Source organism: Carcharodon carcharias, chromosome 12 (assembly GCF_017639515.1).
Source record: "Carcharodon carcharias isolate sCarCar2 chromosome 12, sCarCar2.pri, whole genome shotgun sequence".
Lineage (NCBI taxonomy): Eukaryota > Metazoa > Chordata > Chondrichthyes > Lamniformes > Lamnidae > Carcharodon > Carcharodon carcharias.
The window spans coordinates 115822741-115841108 of NC_054478.1; the positions used below are offsets into that span (position 1 = coordinate 115822741).

The following is an 18368-nucleotide window of genomic DNA, read 5'->3' on the forward strand; positions in this document are numbered from 1 at the left end:
TGCTAATCCTTTAATAACCTCTTGGAGCTGTCAATCAAACTATAAACTTAAAGCTTCCATTTGTGATAATGACAGGTTGTGGAAACAGTCAAACAATAATAATGCTTTAATGATAGCACTTACAGTTATTTCAACAGATGGCTATTGAAGCTGCAAGCACAGATTTTTTTTCAACTCACAGATAAAGGCAGGCTGTTTTGTAATGAGTTCAAATGGCCCTGCTGAGTTTGGGTTTCTGCCAAGCGTGAGTTACATCCTGCCCCTGTTTCCCTACCAGTGAAAGTCGGAAACGGGGGCTGGATTTCTAGATCTGCATTCCCAGCACCATTTTGGATAAGTCGTGGAGCTTCTATGACTCAGAGAAAATTGAGGCCTTGATATTTAATAACGTTGAGTGCTTTTCAGCGTAACAAAAAGCTGCACTGATCTTAACACATAAGAGACCAGACTTTCTACCAGGAAATTCTAGGTGCATTTGGCTGCCTGCCAGAAACCTTGCACACAATGTTGCAGTGTGTGAACAAGTCCAGCTCCAACTTGTTTTATGGCTTTTTATAGAACATGGAGATCATTCTGTCCAATATTAGCAACACCATATGGAGCTTCCATTGCCAAAACTGATAGCTTCTATGGTAGTACACACTGCTGAATATTGAGATTTCTGGATTTGCAGAAGGCAAGTAATAAGGTTTCAGACAAGAAATGTAGAGAAGCTATTATCACTGCTTGAGAGTCCAGAACATGAGGCACAATTTTAAAATTAGACCTAGAATATTCAGAAGTAAAATTACACATAGTGCTCTAGAAATCTGGGGTTGTCACCATAAATGTCAATGGATGCTGCATGAATTAACATTTTCAAATGGAGGTTGACAGTTTAATAAGGGTATCAAAGGATACAGATTAACAGCAGGTTAGTGTTCCTAATGGAATGGTAGAATGGATTTGAAGGTCTGAATGGCCTATTCCTGTTCCTAATAGCTTAAAGAGTGAGGCATATCATGCATTCGGCACCAGCTCAGGAGGAACAGGATGGTAATATAGTGGGAAGCCCATTTTACTGAGTTGAGTCAACATATATTCTTATCATTGAAACAGGCCACTGGTGGAAATGACAATTTTTCTGATTTAATACAATTTCCATGAGTTTTATATAACCTAGTATGTATTTGTATGTGCATTTTTTCTAGTTACACCTGAAGCCGTGAACAAGAGAGATATTGTGTTCCTGATTGATGAATCAGATTATATTGGAAATTCAAATCTACCACCTGTCCGTGACTTTATCATAAGAATAATTGAGAACCTCGATATTGGAAGTGACAGAGTGCGAGTTGGGTTGGTACTGTACAGTGATATTGCAGAAACTGAGTTTTATCTAAACACCAACTCAAGAAAGGATGAACTTCTGTCTCTCCTGAGATTGCTCAGATTTAAAGGTGGCACAACGCTTAACACTGGCAAAGCGTTGGACTTTGTCCTCAGACACCACTTCACCAGATCTGCAGGCAGCAGAAGGGAGCAAGGTGTTCCCCAGATTTTAGTGCTCATCACTGGTGGGAGGTCTGGAGGTGATATCAAAGCATCTGCTGATGCACTGAAGCAGGCTGCTATAATAACCTTTACTATTGGAGCCAGGAATGCAGATCCAGCACAACTAAAAGAGATGGCATTTGAACCCAGTTTGGCCTTCAATGTAAGGCATTTCTACTCTCTATCGAACCTACAGCAACAGGTAATGACATCATTACAAAAGCTGCGTGTTCAATCGGTACCTATTGAAGAGGCAACAGTTCCTATCGATGGGCCACTGGTTACCAGTACCAAAGGTATTTGAATTGTGGTTAATTTGAATCTTATTGCATTAGTCATGGTATACATATACTTATATATATTCTCCGGCCTGATATTTTATTGCCATCCACCAAAAAGACTTTTGATTATCACTAAGGCATCTCCAAGTCTGTGACATAAACCAAGATTGAAACCAAGATTGGAAGGACTATCAGGCAAGATAGCTAGTTCTGTCGGAGAGTGAGAATCTCAGGATTGTGTGATAGGGAAGACCAAGACTAATGGCAGAAAGTCCAGGAAACAACAGGTAGGGGATGTGCCAAAAGGTGTTATAGGGTTAACACAGATTTTATTTATCTGATTTTGTACATTACTGGACTGACTGTGAACAGTGTGTGGCAAATCGCATCATCATTATCATCAGTGAGAACGATTTCTATTTAAGGAGTACCTTTAAGGTGGGAGCTTCCTTAAGATGCTTCAGAACAGAAAAAGAGCGGAAATTGTAGTTAAGGTGGAGCAGTGTGAAACATTGGATGGGAGTAACATAGTGAGAGAGGAAAGTAGATATATCACCAGATCCACATGATAGATTTCTGGGTTGTTAAAAGAAACAAGGTAGGAAATAGAGGCTGTGACCAGCATTTTCCAATTTCCTCTGGCTATCGGTGTGGCACCAGAGGACTGGAGATCTGATAACATACCATTGTTTGTAAAGGGAGAAAGAGGCTGAGTAATTGCAGGCTGGTCAGCCTAATCTGAATGATGGGCAAATTATTGGGAAAAATTCTGAGGGAAAGGATTAATTGTCAATTAGAAAGGCACGGATTAATCAAATACACTCAATGTGGATTTTTTTAATGGAAACTTGTGTCTGACTAACTTGATTAAATTTTGGAGGAGGTAACAAGAAGGGTCAATGAGGATAGTGCATTTGTTGTCATCGACATGGATTTTAGCAAGGTTTATTTGACAAGGCCCCACATGGAAGATTGGCCAGTAAAGTAAAAGCCCATGGGATCCAAAGACAAGTGACAAGTTGGATCCAAATTTGGCTCAGGGGCTAGAAGCAAAGAATAATAATGGTCGATGGATGTCTTTGTGAGTTTTAGGAGTTTTTTGACTGGAAGGTTCTTTCCAGTGGGGATCTACAAGACTTTCTATCGGATCCCTTTGTTTTCATGTTTTTAATTATTCTTAAATGTAGGGAGTATGATTAAGAATTTGCAGATGATACAAAAATTGACCATGTTGTTGATAATGAAGAGGAAAGCTGTAAACCTCAGGAAGGTATCAATGGACTAGCCATGTGGGCCGAACAGTGGCAAATGGAGTTCAGTCCAGAGAAGTGTGAGGTAATACATTTGGGGAAAGCTACTATTGCAAGGAAAAACAATACATTTTAGGATTCTGAGAAATGTAAAGGAACAGAGGATCCTTGAAGTGTATGACCATAGATCACTGAAAATGAGTAGATAGGATGGTTACAAAGCCATACGAGATACTTGCCTTTATTAGATGATGCATTGAATATAAGGGCAGGGAGGTTATCCTGGAAGTGTAAAAAAAAGTTATGTCACAGTTGGATTACTGCATACGGTCCTGGTCTTCACATTACAGGAAGGTTGCAATCGTATGTAAGCACAACCAAAAGAGCAAAGTACCATGACTTAAAGAATAGTTGAACACATAGGTTTTGAGTAGGTTTTTAAAAGGTGTGAGAGGAGAAACAAGGTAGAATGACCTAGGGATGGATTTCCATAGAGAATTGGCTGAAACCTCTGTCATCAATGGTGTACAAGGGATGCACTAGAAGCTAGAGTTTGAGACCAAAATGTTAGAATGTAGGAGTAGCTAAGCTTGTAGACATAAAGTGGAATGACGAAGAGGAGGGAATTGTAAATGAGGTAATGGATATTAAATTCAATTGAATGAGACAGAAAAAAACATTGAATCAATGATAGTGCTTTACACGTTATCTGAGTGTTCCAAAGTGCTTCATAGACATTGAACTACTTTGAAGTGTATTCACTGTTATAATGTGGGGAAACACAGCAGCCAATTTGTACACGCACAGCAGAGTCTCCAAACAGCAAGAAGGCATTTGTCAAGATGATCTGTTTTTCCTAATGTTAATTGAGGGATAAATGCTGGCCAGAATGAAAATCTCCCCTACTATTTTTCAAATAACACCATGGGCTCTTTTACATCCTGAGAGGACAGATAGACTCATTTGTAGTCTCAAATGAAAGATTGTATACTCAAGTTTTGGAGTGGGTTTTGAACTCCCAGCATTCTGACAGAGACAAGAGTGTGACTATTGTATCAAAGCTACACTTAAGGGACAAGTATCTAATGGAAGTTGATGAGGACAGGGGCCAGCAAGCATTAGGAAAGGCGGTGGCCGGTGTGAGAAGCCCAGAAAACAAACTAAAAGAGAAATTTATCATCAAATGTTAGTCTGTTTCTTAGTAATACTAGTGGATCTTTCATAGCATTACTCATGATGAATCTTGTTTTCCTGCTGTTTGGATGAAGTTGTCCCAGATTCGCATTAAGTGTGGTAGGTGGGTAATTTTACCCATCGGCTGCAATGGCGGCTTTTCGCACCATAGCATCCCAAACCTGCCTCATTCATTATGCATTCCTGGAAAAAACACCATTCCATTGCAGGCGGGTTCTCATTCGCCTGCCACACCATCAACATGCTGCTTCATCACGCCGGCTGCCATATTTAAAGTGCAGCCACAAACACACCTCTCAGTACTTCCAGGCCAGGAGTGCCACATGGAAGACAGGATGAAAGAAAGACAAAAAGACTGCAGCCCCCTTCTTCAGTGACGCGTCCCTTGAGCAACTTTTGGATGCAGTGGAGGCTTGCCATGATATCCTCTACCCCCATTCTGGCTGCAGGATTGGCAGCTGCATCACCAATCCGGCATGGGAGGCGGTGGCAGCAGTGGTTAATGCCAATCCCCTGCCAAAGAGAACAGCCACTCAGTGCCACTAAAGGATGAATGGTTTCTTCCGTTCTGCTAGGGGAACGCACTTATTTCATCACTCTTAACTCACACACTCACAAACTCATCTCACCATCCACAGGGATCTCGCACCTCAAAGGACAACATCCCTAACGCTCACACACATCTTCCCATCTCCATCAGGCTCATACCCTCTCAAGCTCGTGTTCTTATCCTGTCCACGGCTTCGCTCACCGCACAAACATTCCACGCAGTGCCACACTCTCTCCATCTGTCCATCTGTTTCCACACAGGAGAAGCCTGTTCACATCAAGGCCCCAGACCAGGGGGAAAGGGGTGGCAGGTGGGTTGGTGGAGTGGCCCACATTAGGCCCCTCACTCACTTTGAGGAGTGTGCCATCTCGCTAACTGGTGAGGACATGGACCATGTCTGCGGTGATGGTGAAGTCAGCGGTGAACACCTTCATGAGGATTCTGCAGCACATCATCCCTCTTTCAATGCACATGAGTGCTCTCTCTTGCATTTGACTCTACTGCCATGCACTAATATCTCTACTTTGGTTCACAGGGAGCTCTGCCAAGTGAACAACACCCTTAGCCAGCCAGTCCCTCAGCTCCATCTAGGTCCTCGTCTCTGGCCAAAAGGGCACCTCCTCCATTGAAGAGCTGAAAATAAGCAGCCTGGAAGACCCATCACAGTGCTCAGCCAAATCCTTCACCAGCTCAAAGACACACACTTCAGTGGGACCTAGATCTAGAGCAGGATCAGGTTCACAATCCAGTGGTCACCGCAAGGACACATGTACGCAGCAGGAGAAGGCAGTTTCAGCTGAGCTCCCTGACACTCAGAGGACTGCTGGGGAAGAGGCATCTGTGAGGTTCGCATCAGATGATGAGCCTCTGGATGTGGCCTTCCAACTCATCCTAGAGAGTCAGCAGAAGGCATGGGAACATCACGCAGAGCTGCTGGAGGCCCTCAACAGAGTGGCACACAAGCCAGAAGAGGGCGCCAGCCTGCTATCTGATGGAGTGGTGCCCACATGTGCGTGTATGGAGTTCTCCATAGGGAAGACGGCAGATGCCATGGAGACCCTGGTCCAGCAGAGCGCAGAGATGTGTGCAGACCTGCACTCTATTGTAGTCGCCATGGGTGAGTTCCTGCAGTGGCAACTTGGGAGGGAAGTGGGGCACCTTGATGTCTCTTGAGCTATTCTTTCCCTCAAGGAGTCAGGCCGGGGTCCCTGGGCAGCCAAAAGGAGGAGCAGCAGCAGCTGGACACCCCTGGGTCATCCACTCAGGAATCTTAGAGGCTATCCTCGCTCTCTGAGTCCCCTTTGCCTGTGAGCCCCTCAACCTCGCCCTCTGCCACTGCAGAGGGAGCAGCTGGCCAATGAATTATTCTGGAGGGAGAAGTGTGTGTGTGTGGCGGTGCCTTTCGGAGCCTCGTGCAAGCGCTCTCCCACATACCCAGACCCTTCACAAATCACACTCCCCTCAATATCCTGAGCATTTTGAATACTGCTTGCTGGTTTTCAGTTGTCCATCTGAGCTGATCTGCATCTCTGCCCACCCAATGATCACACTCCCATGCAGCACCTGATCTCACCCACCATGACAGTTGTTTCACTTTTGATTTAGACAGCATGGTCTTGATTTGGTTTCTCGTGCCCTCCCTGTCTTTTCCCCTCCCCGATTTCCTTTCCCCCATCACTGTTGACCACCCCCCCCAACCCGGGCATCACTTTCACCCCCCCGTCCATGACTCACCAGGCACAGCCCTTTTCTTTCAGGGATGTCTAGGTGAATACACACGTTCCCTTCCTTCCAGAAAATCCCACCCTCATCCACATTCACCTCCTCAACCTCCTCCTTCCCACCCCCAGAGTCCATGTCTGTCTCCGAGTCCCCACCAACCACCATCGCCATACCTTCTATCGCTACCTTTGAACCCTCACCCTCCCACCCTACTGCCTCACTCTGCCCTTGGTCATTCTCACCGTTCCATCGTTCCACGGCCACTCTCAGTTCGCTCCCCATGAGGGAGTCATGGACTCATCAGAGTCCTCCCTTGCACATTCACATGGACATCACCCCCTCCGGATCCCTCCCCCCTTTAGAATACCTTCGCCCCTTGGAACCCCTCCCCCACCCCTGAACTTATCTCCTCTTGGTCCTGCATCCCCTGCCCCCCCCGGAATCCACTCTTGCTTAGTCCTTCCCCCTCCTATTTCTTTCCTCCAGCCTTACTTCTTCCTCCACCTTAGTCCTTCCCCCTTCCCGAATCCTTCCTTGCCCCATATTTCCTCCCCTCTCTGCCCTCTTCCCTCCGCCGCACTCCATCCCCCCTCTAAACTCCTTCCCTTACACCTTCCACCTCTCCCCCCATATGCCTACCTCCCCAGTTGTCATCTTCTCCCTTGTTATTCTCTCCTTCCCCCCTGTACTCCTTCCCCATCCCCAACCTCCCCACCAATACCTTCATCCCCTCCTCGCAACCTCACCCATCCTGATACCTTCATTCCCCCATTCCCACCCTCACCCCATCCTGACACCTTTTCCTCTCCCAAGCAATCCCAGACCTTCCTTCCCCAAGCACAGCTAGACCTTCCTCTCCACCCCCTCAACCATCACCCATTGTTAGCAGATCCTCAATGGTGACTTTCCAACTTCCATGGGCTGCTTAGCAGCAAAGCCATGTCCATGAGAATCCACCCAGCATTCCATGGACGTCCCTCCAGTGTGCCGTTGCTGTCGGACTCCAACATCTTCTGCTCCTCGGATGTCAGCAATGTGAGTAAGGTCCTGGTGGTAAGTCCCGACTTCTGCATGTCACACTTGTCAAGATGTGTTCTGCACTGGTGTGCAATCATGCAATCGTGGGCAGATGATTCCATCGGACTGGCATAATAATGATACGCAAATGTATTACAATGATGTCCCTGATGTCTGATGGCGGGGAATGTGGCCTGCCATGGACTGAATGGGCGATCGCAAACTGGTTTCACAACATCGTGAAATCCATTTCTGGCCTTCGCACCATACTGTCCGCTCATGTTACCGAACACGCCCGATGCCAGCGGGCATGGAAAATTCCACCCTTTATCTCTTATTCTGTCCTCTCTATCTGTCTGTCTTTGCCATCTCATTTCTTTCATCTAATTTCTCTGACTTGTTGATGTCTCTTTCTACCACATATCTCTGAGAGCTATGTCTGTCTCATATCTGCTGCCGTATGATCCTCCTTCTCTGCCTGTCTCTCCCAGTCTCTTTCCAAACCTTCTCCCTGTCATTTCTCCATCTCACTGCTCCAATTGTTTGCTATCTTCCAGCCACCTCGCCTCATTTTTTTGTTCTCATGCATTTCTCCATATCTCTATTTCTTGCCTGAATATTTCCCATTTTACTGCACTTGCGTAACATCTGCATCTACATCCTCAATCTCTTTAATGGTGTGAACTATGTCTCTATACCACAATCAGTGAAAAGAAACTGGGCCGTGGACAGTCAGATGGTTAAACAGTTTTTTTGGTTGGTTGGACAGAAATGCAGAAGAAACTTCAAAGACAAACAGGATAGCTAGGACCTGGAAATAGCAGTGGAATAGTCACAGCAGCAGGGTGGACAGGAGCGATAGGAAGAGGAGAGGGAAGACCATGACAGGCCCAGCAAAGTGGTCGGGCCAACAAGGTCTCTGAGGCCCAGGGATAGCGGAGGCTGGGGGGAATGCTGTGTGGAATTACTGAGGCAAGCTGCAATGCAGGTGGAGCTCAAAGCAGTTGGCCTTGAGCCAGTACATCAAGTAAATCTAGAAGATAGTGAGCAGGTAATGGAAGAAATAGCCTCACATAAGCAGATGGTATAGCTGAGGTGTTGAGAAAGGAATTTATGTTATAAAGCCAGGGGAAGTTTGTGAAGGAAATATTTCTAGATATTTATTAAGGATAGTTAGCAACTCCAGCTGAGACAAAGGGAAGAAAAGTCACCCTGCCTGTTGGCTAGAAAGGTTTTCTGTGAAATGGGACTGAACATTTTCAGTCCATTTCTTATTAAGCGTGGGTCTAGAGTGCAACATTGCTTCTAGTGACACAATATTTGGCAATTTCACATAGTAGCATCAGTATAGCTGTTCTGATAAATAGTATTGCAATACATTACAGTTGAAACAGAAAAGGAATGGGGAACCAAAAATTGAAATAACATTTGACAAACTTCTACATTCAGTATAAGATTTCTAATAAATTTAGTGTTAACATTTTCACGTTTATGTTTTGTTCAGTTTCTACATCGAGGAAGAGAGATATAGTCTTCCTAATCGATGGTTCTCCTGGAATGGGAAGATCATTTCTTCAAGTCCGTGAGTTTCTTAACAAAGTAATCCAGGAGCTCGATATTGGACCTGACAAAGATCAAGTTGCTGTGGTACAATACAGTTCAAACCCAAGACTTGAATTTGGTCTCAATAGTCATTCAACTAAAGATGAGGTTTTGGATGCAATAAAAAAGCTGAGATTGAAAACAGGAAGACCCCTCAACACTGGTGCTGCACTGGACTACGTCACAAGGAATGTCTTCGCTCCATCTGCAGGGAGTAGGAGCGAAGCTGGAGCTTCACAAATCCTGGTGCTCATCACTGCTGGGAAATCCAGAGATGATGTTGGACAGGCAGCAGATGCAGTGAAACGGGCTGGGATAGTGCCCATTGCTATTGGGGCCAAGAGTGCCGACATGTCGGAGCTCCAACAGATAGTGTCTAATCCTGATTCTGTTTTGAAACTGGGAGATTTCAAGGAATTGCAAACTATTCAACAAGAACTACTCTCTAAAGTTAGAGCAGTGTTTGTAATTGAAGAACCAATTAATCTTACTGAAGGTAAAATTGTTTGACAAGCTATCATTGGTTTACCTTAATCAAAGTTATGTAGGTGAAAATAAAAGAACATCTTCGACATTGTAGGAGTAACCTCACCAAGACTGACATTACACAATCTGTACATTTTATCACCAAGTTATTTCACTGACTGAATTGTAAAGACATATTTCATACCCACTGCCAGTGTCAGGACATTAAACCAATAATGCACAATATAGTCCTCACATGGTATAATTTAGCTGATTCTGATAGAAATGAGTGCCGTAGATATATGTAACCCCTGCCTTTTAAAGCATAGGGGATAGATGTAGCCATTTAGCTCTGTCCTTGTTTCAACAACTGTTTTTAAACCACTTCTCACCATTACAAAGTCATAGAAGCAGTTAGGGCCCATCAAGTCTATGCCGGTTCTCCGTTGAACAATCCAGTCGATCTCATTCCTCTGCCCTATCCCCACAGCCCTACAAGTTTATTTTCTTCAAGTGTCTATGCAATTTCCTTTTCAAATTCTTGGTTGTCTCCACTTCCATTAGCCTGTTTAAGGTCATTACCACTCGTTGAGTATAAACATTCTTCCCCACCTTCCTGCTGCCTCTTCTGCCCATTACCAACCATTGCCATTTTCCTAAGATTAAATTTTTCATTGAAATGGAAAAATCAGGAATAGTTAAACCTGAGACATTGCAAATTTGATGGTATGAAAAATGTCCCTCTGGTGTCTTAGGAATTATCATTCTGACTAATTCATATTTGATATGAAAACTACCAGTTCCAGACACCTGCCACTATAGGATTAGTCATGGTTTCCTTTTCAAAATGATGTGTATGTTTTTCTTAGATCTTTCCTTACTTGAAACACCTTTACTTTGTGAATAGTGGATTTTGCTTGATGCTGGTCTTCTCTTTTTTTCAAGAGAAACACAGGGGAAATATCATTTGTTAAAGTCCCATTTGTTGTAGAATGTAGAAAAGTTTCTAAAATCTGATTACATTGGTTATCAGGTGTAATTTAATTTCTAGGGATGTTGTCTGACCTGATTTGTATTGCTTTTCCAGTTCTACCAAAGGAAATGAGTGAGAGAGACATTGTGTTCCTTATTGATGGATCAGACAATGTTGGAAACACAAATTTACCTTTTGTCCGTGATTTTATGACAAGAATCATTCAGAATCTGGCCATTGGAAGTGACAAGGTGCATGTAGGCCTGGCACAGTACAGTGATGACACAGATGTTGAGTTCTATCTAAACACTTATTCATCAGAAGCTGAACTTCTGTCTCATATCAGAAGTCTCAGACTGAGAGGGGGAACAACAGTCAACACTGGTTCAGCATTGGACTTTGCCATTAAATACTATTTTACTAGTTCTGCAGGAAGCCGAATAAAAGAAAATGTTCCTCAGTTTTTGGTGCTCGTTACTGGTGGAAGGTCCAGCGATGATGTGGAAGCACCAGCAGATGCATTGAAGCGAGCTGCAGTAATGACCTTTGCTGTTGGAGTCAAGCATCCAGACCCAGCACAGCTAAAAGAGATTGCAATTGACCCAAGTTTACTCTTCAATGTAAAGGAATTCCACTCTCTGTCAGATATACAGAATCAGATGATGGTACCATTGACAACGCTGACTGTTCCAACAGTAATTATTGAAGAACCAACAATAAAACCTGAAGAGGAATCTGTCCTTCCTACAGAAGGTACCTGAATTTTCATTTATCGTTTCTTCAACTATTACAGTAATACTAATCATTTTTTTACATTTGTAAACAATTTTTGTAGACATTTAAAAGTATTCTAGTCCCTGTGAGAAATGTCATACCTGACTGGAGGTGCATGGATTTGGTTGCATAGTTTGTAGGGGGACACCCCAGATGCTCCCTGTAATATTGGATTTTAGAATCCACATTCCTGTGCTGCTATACTCCAGGACCCTTCACAATAGCTCACAGGTCCTCTTTGACAACCTATCTGAGGATATGGGGACACATTTTATATTGTGGTGTCCCTGCTATAGATCTTCAAAAACAACTGCATCAGTCTGAATGTCAGACACAACTGATTGGCAATTTGTGAGACGTATATACTCTCCTTCATTTCGCACCAGTTATATATCCAATATCCCACTCAATGTTCCTGTTGCATGAAGGTCAACATGGGAAGCGCTAATTGCAAGTTATCTCCCTTCGTACCAACTTCCTGCTTCTTGTTGCTGTTTGATGCTAGGGAAGTTTGCCTTAGCACATAAACTAACACTTAGGGCAGAATTCTTCCCTTGTAGGGTGGGCTCAGTGGGCCGGCCCGACCATGATTTCATTTTGGGTGACCAATTAATGGCCAGCCAGTGTAAAACATGTACTAATAACCTCAGAGCTGCCGGGGTGGAGGTGGCAGGAGTGTGAGTGTTGAAGTGTATGCATGTGCGTGGGCGAGAGATGGCAGCAAGTCCACTGAGCAAAATATTGAGAGTGCTCAATGACGTCGGGATGCTGGCCAGATATCATCGAGCACTATTTCACCCCTGTTCAGGTCAGGCAAGTGCCTGCATGAGGGATGAAAAATTCTGCCCTTGGGGATGGGTTTTCCCCTCGTTGGGCACAGCGGGTGGGCCGGGAGCAGCCGCACAGCGGTCCACTGCCCACGGTTGGACCCTGACAGCAGTTTCACGCTGGGTGGCCAATTAACGGCCACCCAGTGTGAAACGCGTGCTGATAACCTCAGCACTTCCGGGATGGGGGTGGGAGGAGCACTAGTGCTGAAGTGTGCACATGCGCACGGGTGAGCTCAGGGAAAGCCGCCTGAAGGCAAAGAGCTGCTTCGGAGAGCTGAGGATTTTTAACCTGAAAAATAAAGAATTCAAAAATAAGGAAATCATGTCACCACATGTGACTCTGTTACATGAGCAGGGACATGTGGCAGATTCACCTAGTACAGAACAGCGCTGGGTCTAGCAGAAAAGAGTAGCAAGGAGCAGGTACCATGCCATATGCCATTGACAGCAATGCAGATGACGTTTTAGTCAGACAGGGCATAAATGAAGACACATCATGAGAAGTTATTAAAGCCTTCAATACTTATTTTAATCTTTGGAAAAACACCATCATTGAGTGAGCAAAACGTAAGAGGTACACCCAAAAACTGGGACAGAGCAGAGATTTCTTTATTAATGAGCTATAACGATTTGCAGAAAATTGTAAATACAGAGCCCTGAAAGAAGAATTCATTCTGGATTCCATTGTCGTGGGAGTCTTAGAAGAGGCATTGTATGATTTTTTGCAGTCAAGGGAAGACCTGGCCCTATCGAAAGTGGTATACATAGCAAGGCAGATAGAAAAGAGAAAGAAAAACAAGTTTTACTAAAGGCAAAAAAGAAATTGGGAGGAGAAAACAGGCTGATACAGCTTAGTTTATAGCATAAAAAATTGCCGCGCACCTAACCCCAAACAGAATCACAGAATCACAGAATCGCAGTGCAGAAGAGGCCCTTCGGCCCATCGAATCTGCACCGACACGTGAGAAACACCTGACCTACCTACCTAATCCCATTTACCTGCACTTGGCCCATAGCCTTGAATGTTATGATGTGCCAAGTGCTCATCCAGGTACTTTTTAAAGGATGTGAGGCAACCCGCCTCCAACACCCTCCCAGGCAGCCCATTCCAGACCGTCACCACCCTCTGGGTAAAAAGGTTTTTCCTCACATACCCCCTAAACCTCCTGCCTCTCACCTTGAACTTATGTCCCCTTGTGACTGACCCTTCAACTAAGGGGTACAGCTGCTTCCTATTCATCCTGCCCATGTCCCTCATAATAATGTACAAACAGAGAAGAGGGCACAGTAGCTAACATTAGACTGCATCAGCATTAAGATTGCTACAATAAAAATATTGAGTGCCATTCATGTAGGAAGAGAGGCCATTTTAAATCAGTCTGCCACAGCAAACAGCTTTTAACCAAACAATTAAAGGCAAAACAGCCAAGGTCATGTACCATTCAGGAAGTTGAAGACATTCAACAAGTTGAAGAAAAAGAACCAGAAGTGCCATTCTTGGGAGAAATTACAGGATCAAATGGAAACTATTGGAGTGTGGATATTATGGTCAATGGACACAATACCAAATTCAAATTAGATGCTGGAGCAGGAGCTTCAATTCTGTAAGATGCAGAAAAGTTGTTAAAACAAGAGATACTCTAGCCATCAACCATATGAATCTGTGGTCCAGGAGGCATTCAGCTGACAGTCAAAGGACAGCTGACTGCTCAACTCAAGCATAAAGGAAGAGAAATCATAGAAACCTTGTTGGTGACTTGCAATCACAAATGCTCACGCCAAGCCGAAAAGTTTGCACAGATTTACAACTCTTTTATTATGGCACAGCCAATGGTAACACTTCCACAATTTGTATAACTTTCGAGATACATACCTTGAATTCAGTAGTAATAAGACTACCAAGTCTTATTGTTTTATACAAAACTAGATTAAATATTTATTAATAAGAGAAGTGATTTTAAGTACATACATAGATCTACAACTTGCTACTATGATAACTTCTAAATCTCCTACTTAATCTGACTCCCAGTTACACTTTTGTTAAGGCAACAATAAGACACATCGAAGACCCAGGCAAGGTGACATAAAATACACTGAACAGGTTGAATTCAAAGTGAGGTTTCTTAACTTCAGTTCTTTGAAAACAGCAGCTTGAGGCATAGGTGCTGAAGGTTTTTCACACGTATTAGACCTTAAAAACGCCTACCCTTATACACTTTATATATATTTTCAAAACATAGAAACATAGAAAATAGGAACAGGAGTAGGCCATTCGGCCCTTCAAGCCTGCTCCACCATTCAATATGATCATGGCTGATCCTCTATCTCAACACCATATTTCTGCTTTCTCTCCATAACCCTTGATGCCCCTAAAATCCAAAAATTTATCAATTTCTTTCTTGAACATACTCAGTGACTTGGCCTCCACAGCATTATGTGGTAGAGAATTCCACAGGTTGACCACCATAAGACCATAAGAACAAAAGACATTAGCAGAAATTAGGCCATTCGGCCCATCAAGTTTGCTCCGCCATTCAATCATGGCTGATAATTTTCTCAACCCCATTCTCCCGCCTTCTCCCCGTAACCTTTGATCCCCTTACCAATCAAGAACCTATATATCTCGGTCTTAAATACATTCAATGATCTGGCCTCCACAGCCTTATGTGGCAATGAATTCCATACATTCACCACTCACTGGCTAAAGAAGTTTCTCCTCATCTCTGTTCTAAAAGGTCTTCCCTTTACTCTGAGGCTGTGCCCTTGAGTCCTAGTCTCTCCAACTAATGGAAACATCTTCCCCACTTCCACTCTATCCAGGCCTTTCAGTATTCTGTAAGTTTCAATCAAATCCCCCCTCATCATTCTAAACTCCATCGATTATAGACCCAGAGTCCTCAAATGTTCCTCATATGTTAAGCCTTTCATTCCTGGGATCATTCTAGTGAACATCCTCTGGACCCTCTCCAAGGCCAGCACATCCTTCCTGAGATACGGGGCCCAAAATTGCTCACAATATTCTAAATGTGGTCTGACCAGAGCCTTATAAAGCCTCAGCAGCACATCCCTGCTTTTATATTCTGGTCCTCTCAAAATAAATGCCAACATTACATTTGCCTTCTTAACTACCAATTCAACCTGCAAGTTAACCTTAAGAGAATCCTGGACTAGGACTCCCAAGTCCCTTTGCACTCCAGATTTCTGAATTCTCTCCCCATTTAGAAAATATTCTATGCCTCTATTCTTCCTACCAAAGTGCATGACCTCACATTTCCCCACATTGTATTTCATCTGCCACTTCTTTGCCTATTCTCCTAATCTGTCCAAATCCTTCTGCAGCCTCCCCACCTCCTCAATACTACCTGTCCCTCCACCTATCTTTGTATTATCTGCAAACTTAGCCAGGATGCCCTCAGTTCCTTCATCTAGATCATTAAGATATAAAGTGAAAAGTTGTGGTCCCAACACTGACCCCTGCGGAACTCCACTAGTCACCGGCCGCCATCCTGAGAAGGACCCCCTTATCCCCACTCTCTGCCTCCTGCCAGACAGCCAATCTTCTATTCATGCTAGTACCTTGCCTCTAACACCATGGGCTCTTATCTTACTGAGCAGCCTCCTGTGCGGCATCTTGTCATAGGTCTTCTGGACGTCCAAGTAGCTAACATCCATTGGCTTTCCTTTGTCTAACCTACTCGTTACCTCCTCAAAGAATTCTAACAGATTTGTCAGGCATGACCTCCCTTTGATGAAACCATGCTGACTTTGCCCTATTTTACCATGCACTTCCAATGCATGAAATCTCATCCTTAATAATGGACTCTAAAATCTTACCAAACGACCGAGGTCAGGCTAATCGGCCTGTAATTTCCCGTCTTTTGCCTCACTCCCTTCTTAAACAGGGGGGTTACATTAGCGATTTTCCAGTCCTCAGGGACCCTCCCTGACTCCAGTGATTCCTGAAAGATCACCACTAATGCCTCCACTATCTCTTCAGCTATCTCCTTCAGAACTCTGGGGTGTAATCCATCTGGTCCAGGTGCTTTATCCGCCTTCAGACCTTTAAGTTTTCCTAGCACCTTCTCTTGGAATGGCCACCATACTCACCTCTGCCCCCCCCAACTCTCTTGAACTTTGGGGATGTTACTCGTATCTTCCACCATGAGGACTGACACAAAGTACCTATTCAGTTCCTCCGCCATTTCTTTGTTCTCCACTACTATTTCTCCAGCGTCATTTTCCATTGGCCCAATGTCCACTTTTGCCTCTCTCTTACCTTTTATATATCTAAAAAAACTCTTGCAATCTTCTTTTATATTACTGGCTAGTTTACCTTCATATTTAATCTTATTTCTTTTTTAATTGTCCTCTCCTGGTCTTTGTAGGCTTCCCAATCCCCTAGTTTCCCACTCCACTTCGCCGCATTGTATGCTTTCTCTTTAGCTTTTATGCTGTCCCTGACTTCCCTTGTGAGCCATGGTTGCCTCATCCTTCCTTTAGTATGCTTCTTCTTCCTAGGGATGAATTTTTGCTATGTCTCCCAAATTACTCCCAGAAACTCCTGGCATTGCTGTTCCACTGTCTTTCCTGCTAGGCTCATCTCCCAGTCAATTCTGGCCAGGTCCTCCCTCATGCCTCTGTAGCTGCCTTTATTCAACTGTAATACTGTTATATCTGATTCCAGCTTTTTCCTCTCAAATTGCAGGGTAAATTCTATCATATTATGGTCACTTCCTAACCAGCTGCTTTGTTTCCCATGAATCATATTTCTTGGAGTTTTACCCTTCCCTTACCCCCACTCTTTCTAGTTTAAAGTCCTGTTGACCACCCTATTTTCCCTTTTCGCTAGAACATTGGTCCAAATTGGTTCAGGAGGCTACCGTCCCAATGGTACAGAGCCTTCCTGTTCCAATACTGATGCCAGTGCCCCACAAAATGGAACCCCTCTTTCCTGCACCACTCCTTTAGCCACGTGTTTATTTCCCTTATTCTCGCGTCCCTATGTCAATTTGCACGTGGCTCGGGTAGTAATCCAGAGATTATAACCCTTGAGGCTCTGAGTGAAGAAATATTTCCTCATCTCAGTCCTAAATGGCCTGCCCTGTATCCTGAGACTGTGGCCCTTGGTTCTAGACTTCCCAACCAGGGGAAACACCCTCTCTGCATCCAGTCCGTCTAGCCCTGTTAGAATTTTATATGTTTCAATCAGATTCCCTCTCATTCTTCCAAACTCTAGTGAATACAGGCCCAGTCAAACCAATCTCTCCTCAGACGAAATTCCTGCCATCCCCGGTATCAGCCTAGTGAACCTTTGCTGCACTCCCTCTATAGCAAGTATAGGGGAGACAAAAACTGCACGCAATACTCCAGGTGTGATTTCACCAAGACCCTGTATAACTGCAGTTAGACTTCCCTACTTCTGAACTCAAATCCTCTTGCAATGAAGGCCATTTGCCTTCCTAATTGCTTCCCCTTTGAGAGCAAATTCCCATTGTTTCGCCAGTAGGTAGATGGGGCGGTGATGGTGTAGTGGCATTGTCGCTAGACTAGTAATCCCAAGTCCCAGGGTAATGCTCTGAGGACTCGAGTTTGAATCCCACCATGGCAGATGGTGTAATTTGAATCCAATACAAATCTGGAATTAAAAGTCTCATCGTGATGACCGTGGAACCATTGCTGATTGTTGTAAAACACCCATCTGGTTCACTAATGGCCTTTAGGGAAGGAAATTTGCTGTCCTTACTTGGACTGGCCTACATGTGACTCCAGACCCACAGCAATGTGGTTGACTCTCAAGTGCCCTCTTTGTATCAACCTGCTACAAAGTCACAAAAAAGGAATGAAACCGGACAGACCACCCAACATCGACTTAGGCACTGGAAGCAACAATGTCAACTGCAGCTCTGCAAAGTTCTCCTCCCTAACATCTGGGGGCTAGTGCCAAAATTGGGAGAGCTGTCTCACAGACATAGTCATCCTCACAGAATCATACCTGACAGATAATGTCCCAGATTCCACCATTACCATCCCTGGGTATGTCCTGTCTTGTCTCACCAGCAAACCTGGTGGCACTGTGGTATACAGCCAGGAGGGAGTTGCCCTCAACATTGACTCGGGACCCCATGGTGTCTCATGGCATCTGGCCAAACCTGGGCAAGGAAACCTCCTGCTGATTAC

At 44.3% G+C, this 18368-nt stretch overlaps 1 protein-coding gene across 8 annotated transcripts in view; it reads left to right on the top strand.

Moving 5' to 3' along the window:
• The window catches only part of LOC121284611 (collagen alpha-3(VI) chain-like), a 244605-nt gene that overhangs the window by 68603 nt on the left and 157634 nt on the right, over positions 1 to 18368 (top strand). For 7 of the 8 annotated variants that reach the window (XM_041200115.1, XM_041200113.1, XM_041200119.1 and 4 more), the window contains exons 4-6: positions 1191 to 1829; positions 9052 to 9645; positions 10702 to 11340. In XM_041200115.1, the coding sequence (XP_041056049.1) occupies positions 1191 to 1829; positions 9052 to 9645; positions 10702 to 11340 (1872 nt within the window). The remainder of the gene's footprint in view (positions 1 to 1190; positions 1830 to 9051; positions 9646 to 10701; positions 11341 to 18368) is intronic. The other variant, XM_041200120.1, reaches the window with a different exon arrangement.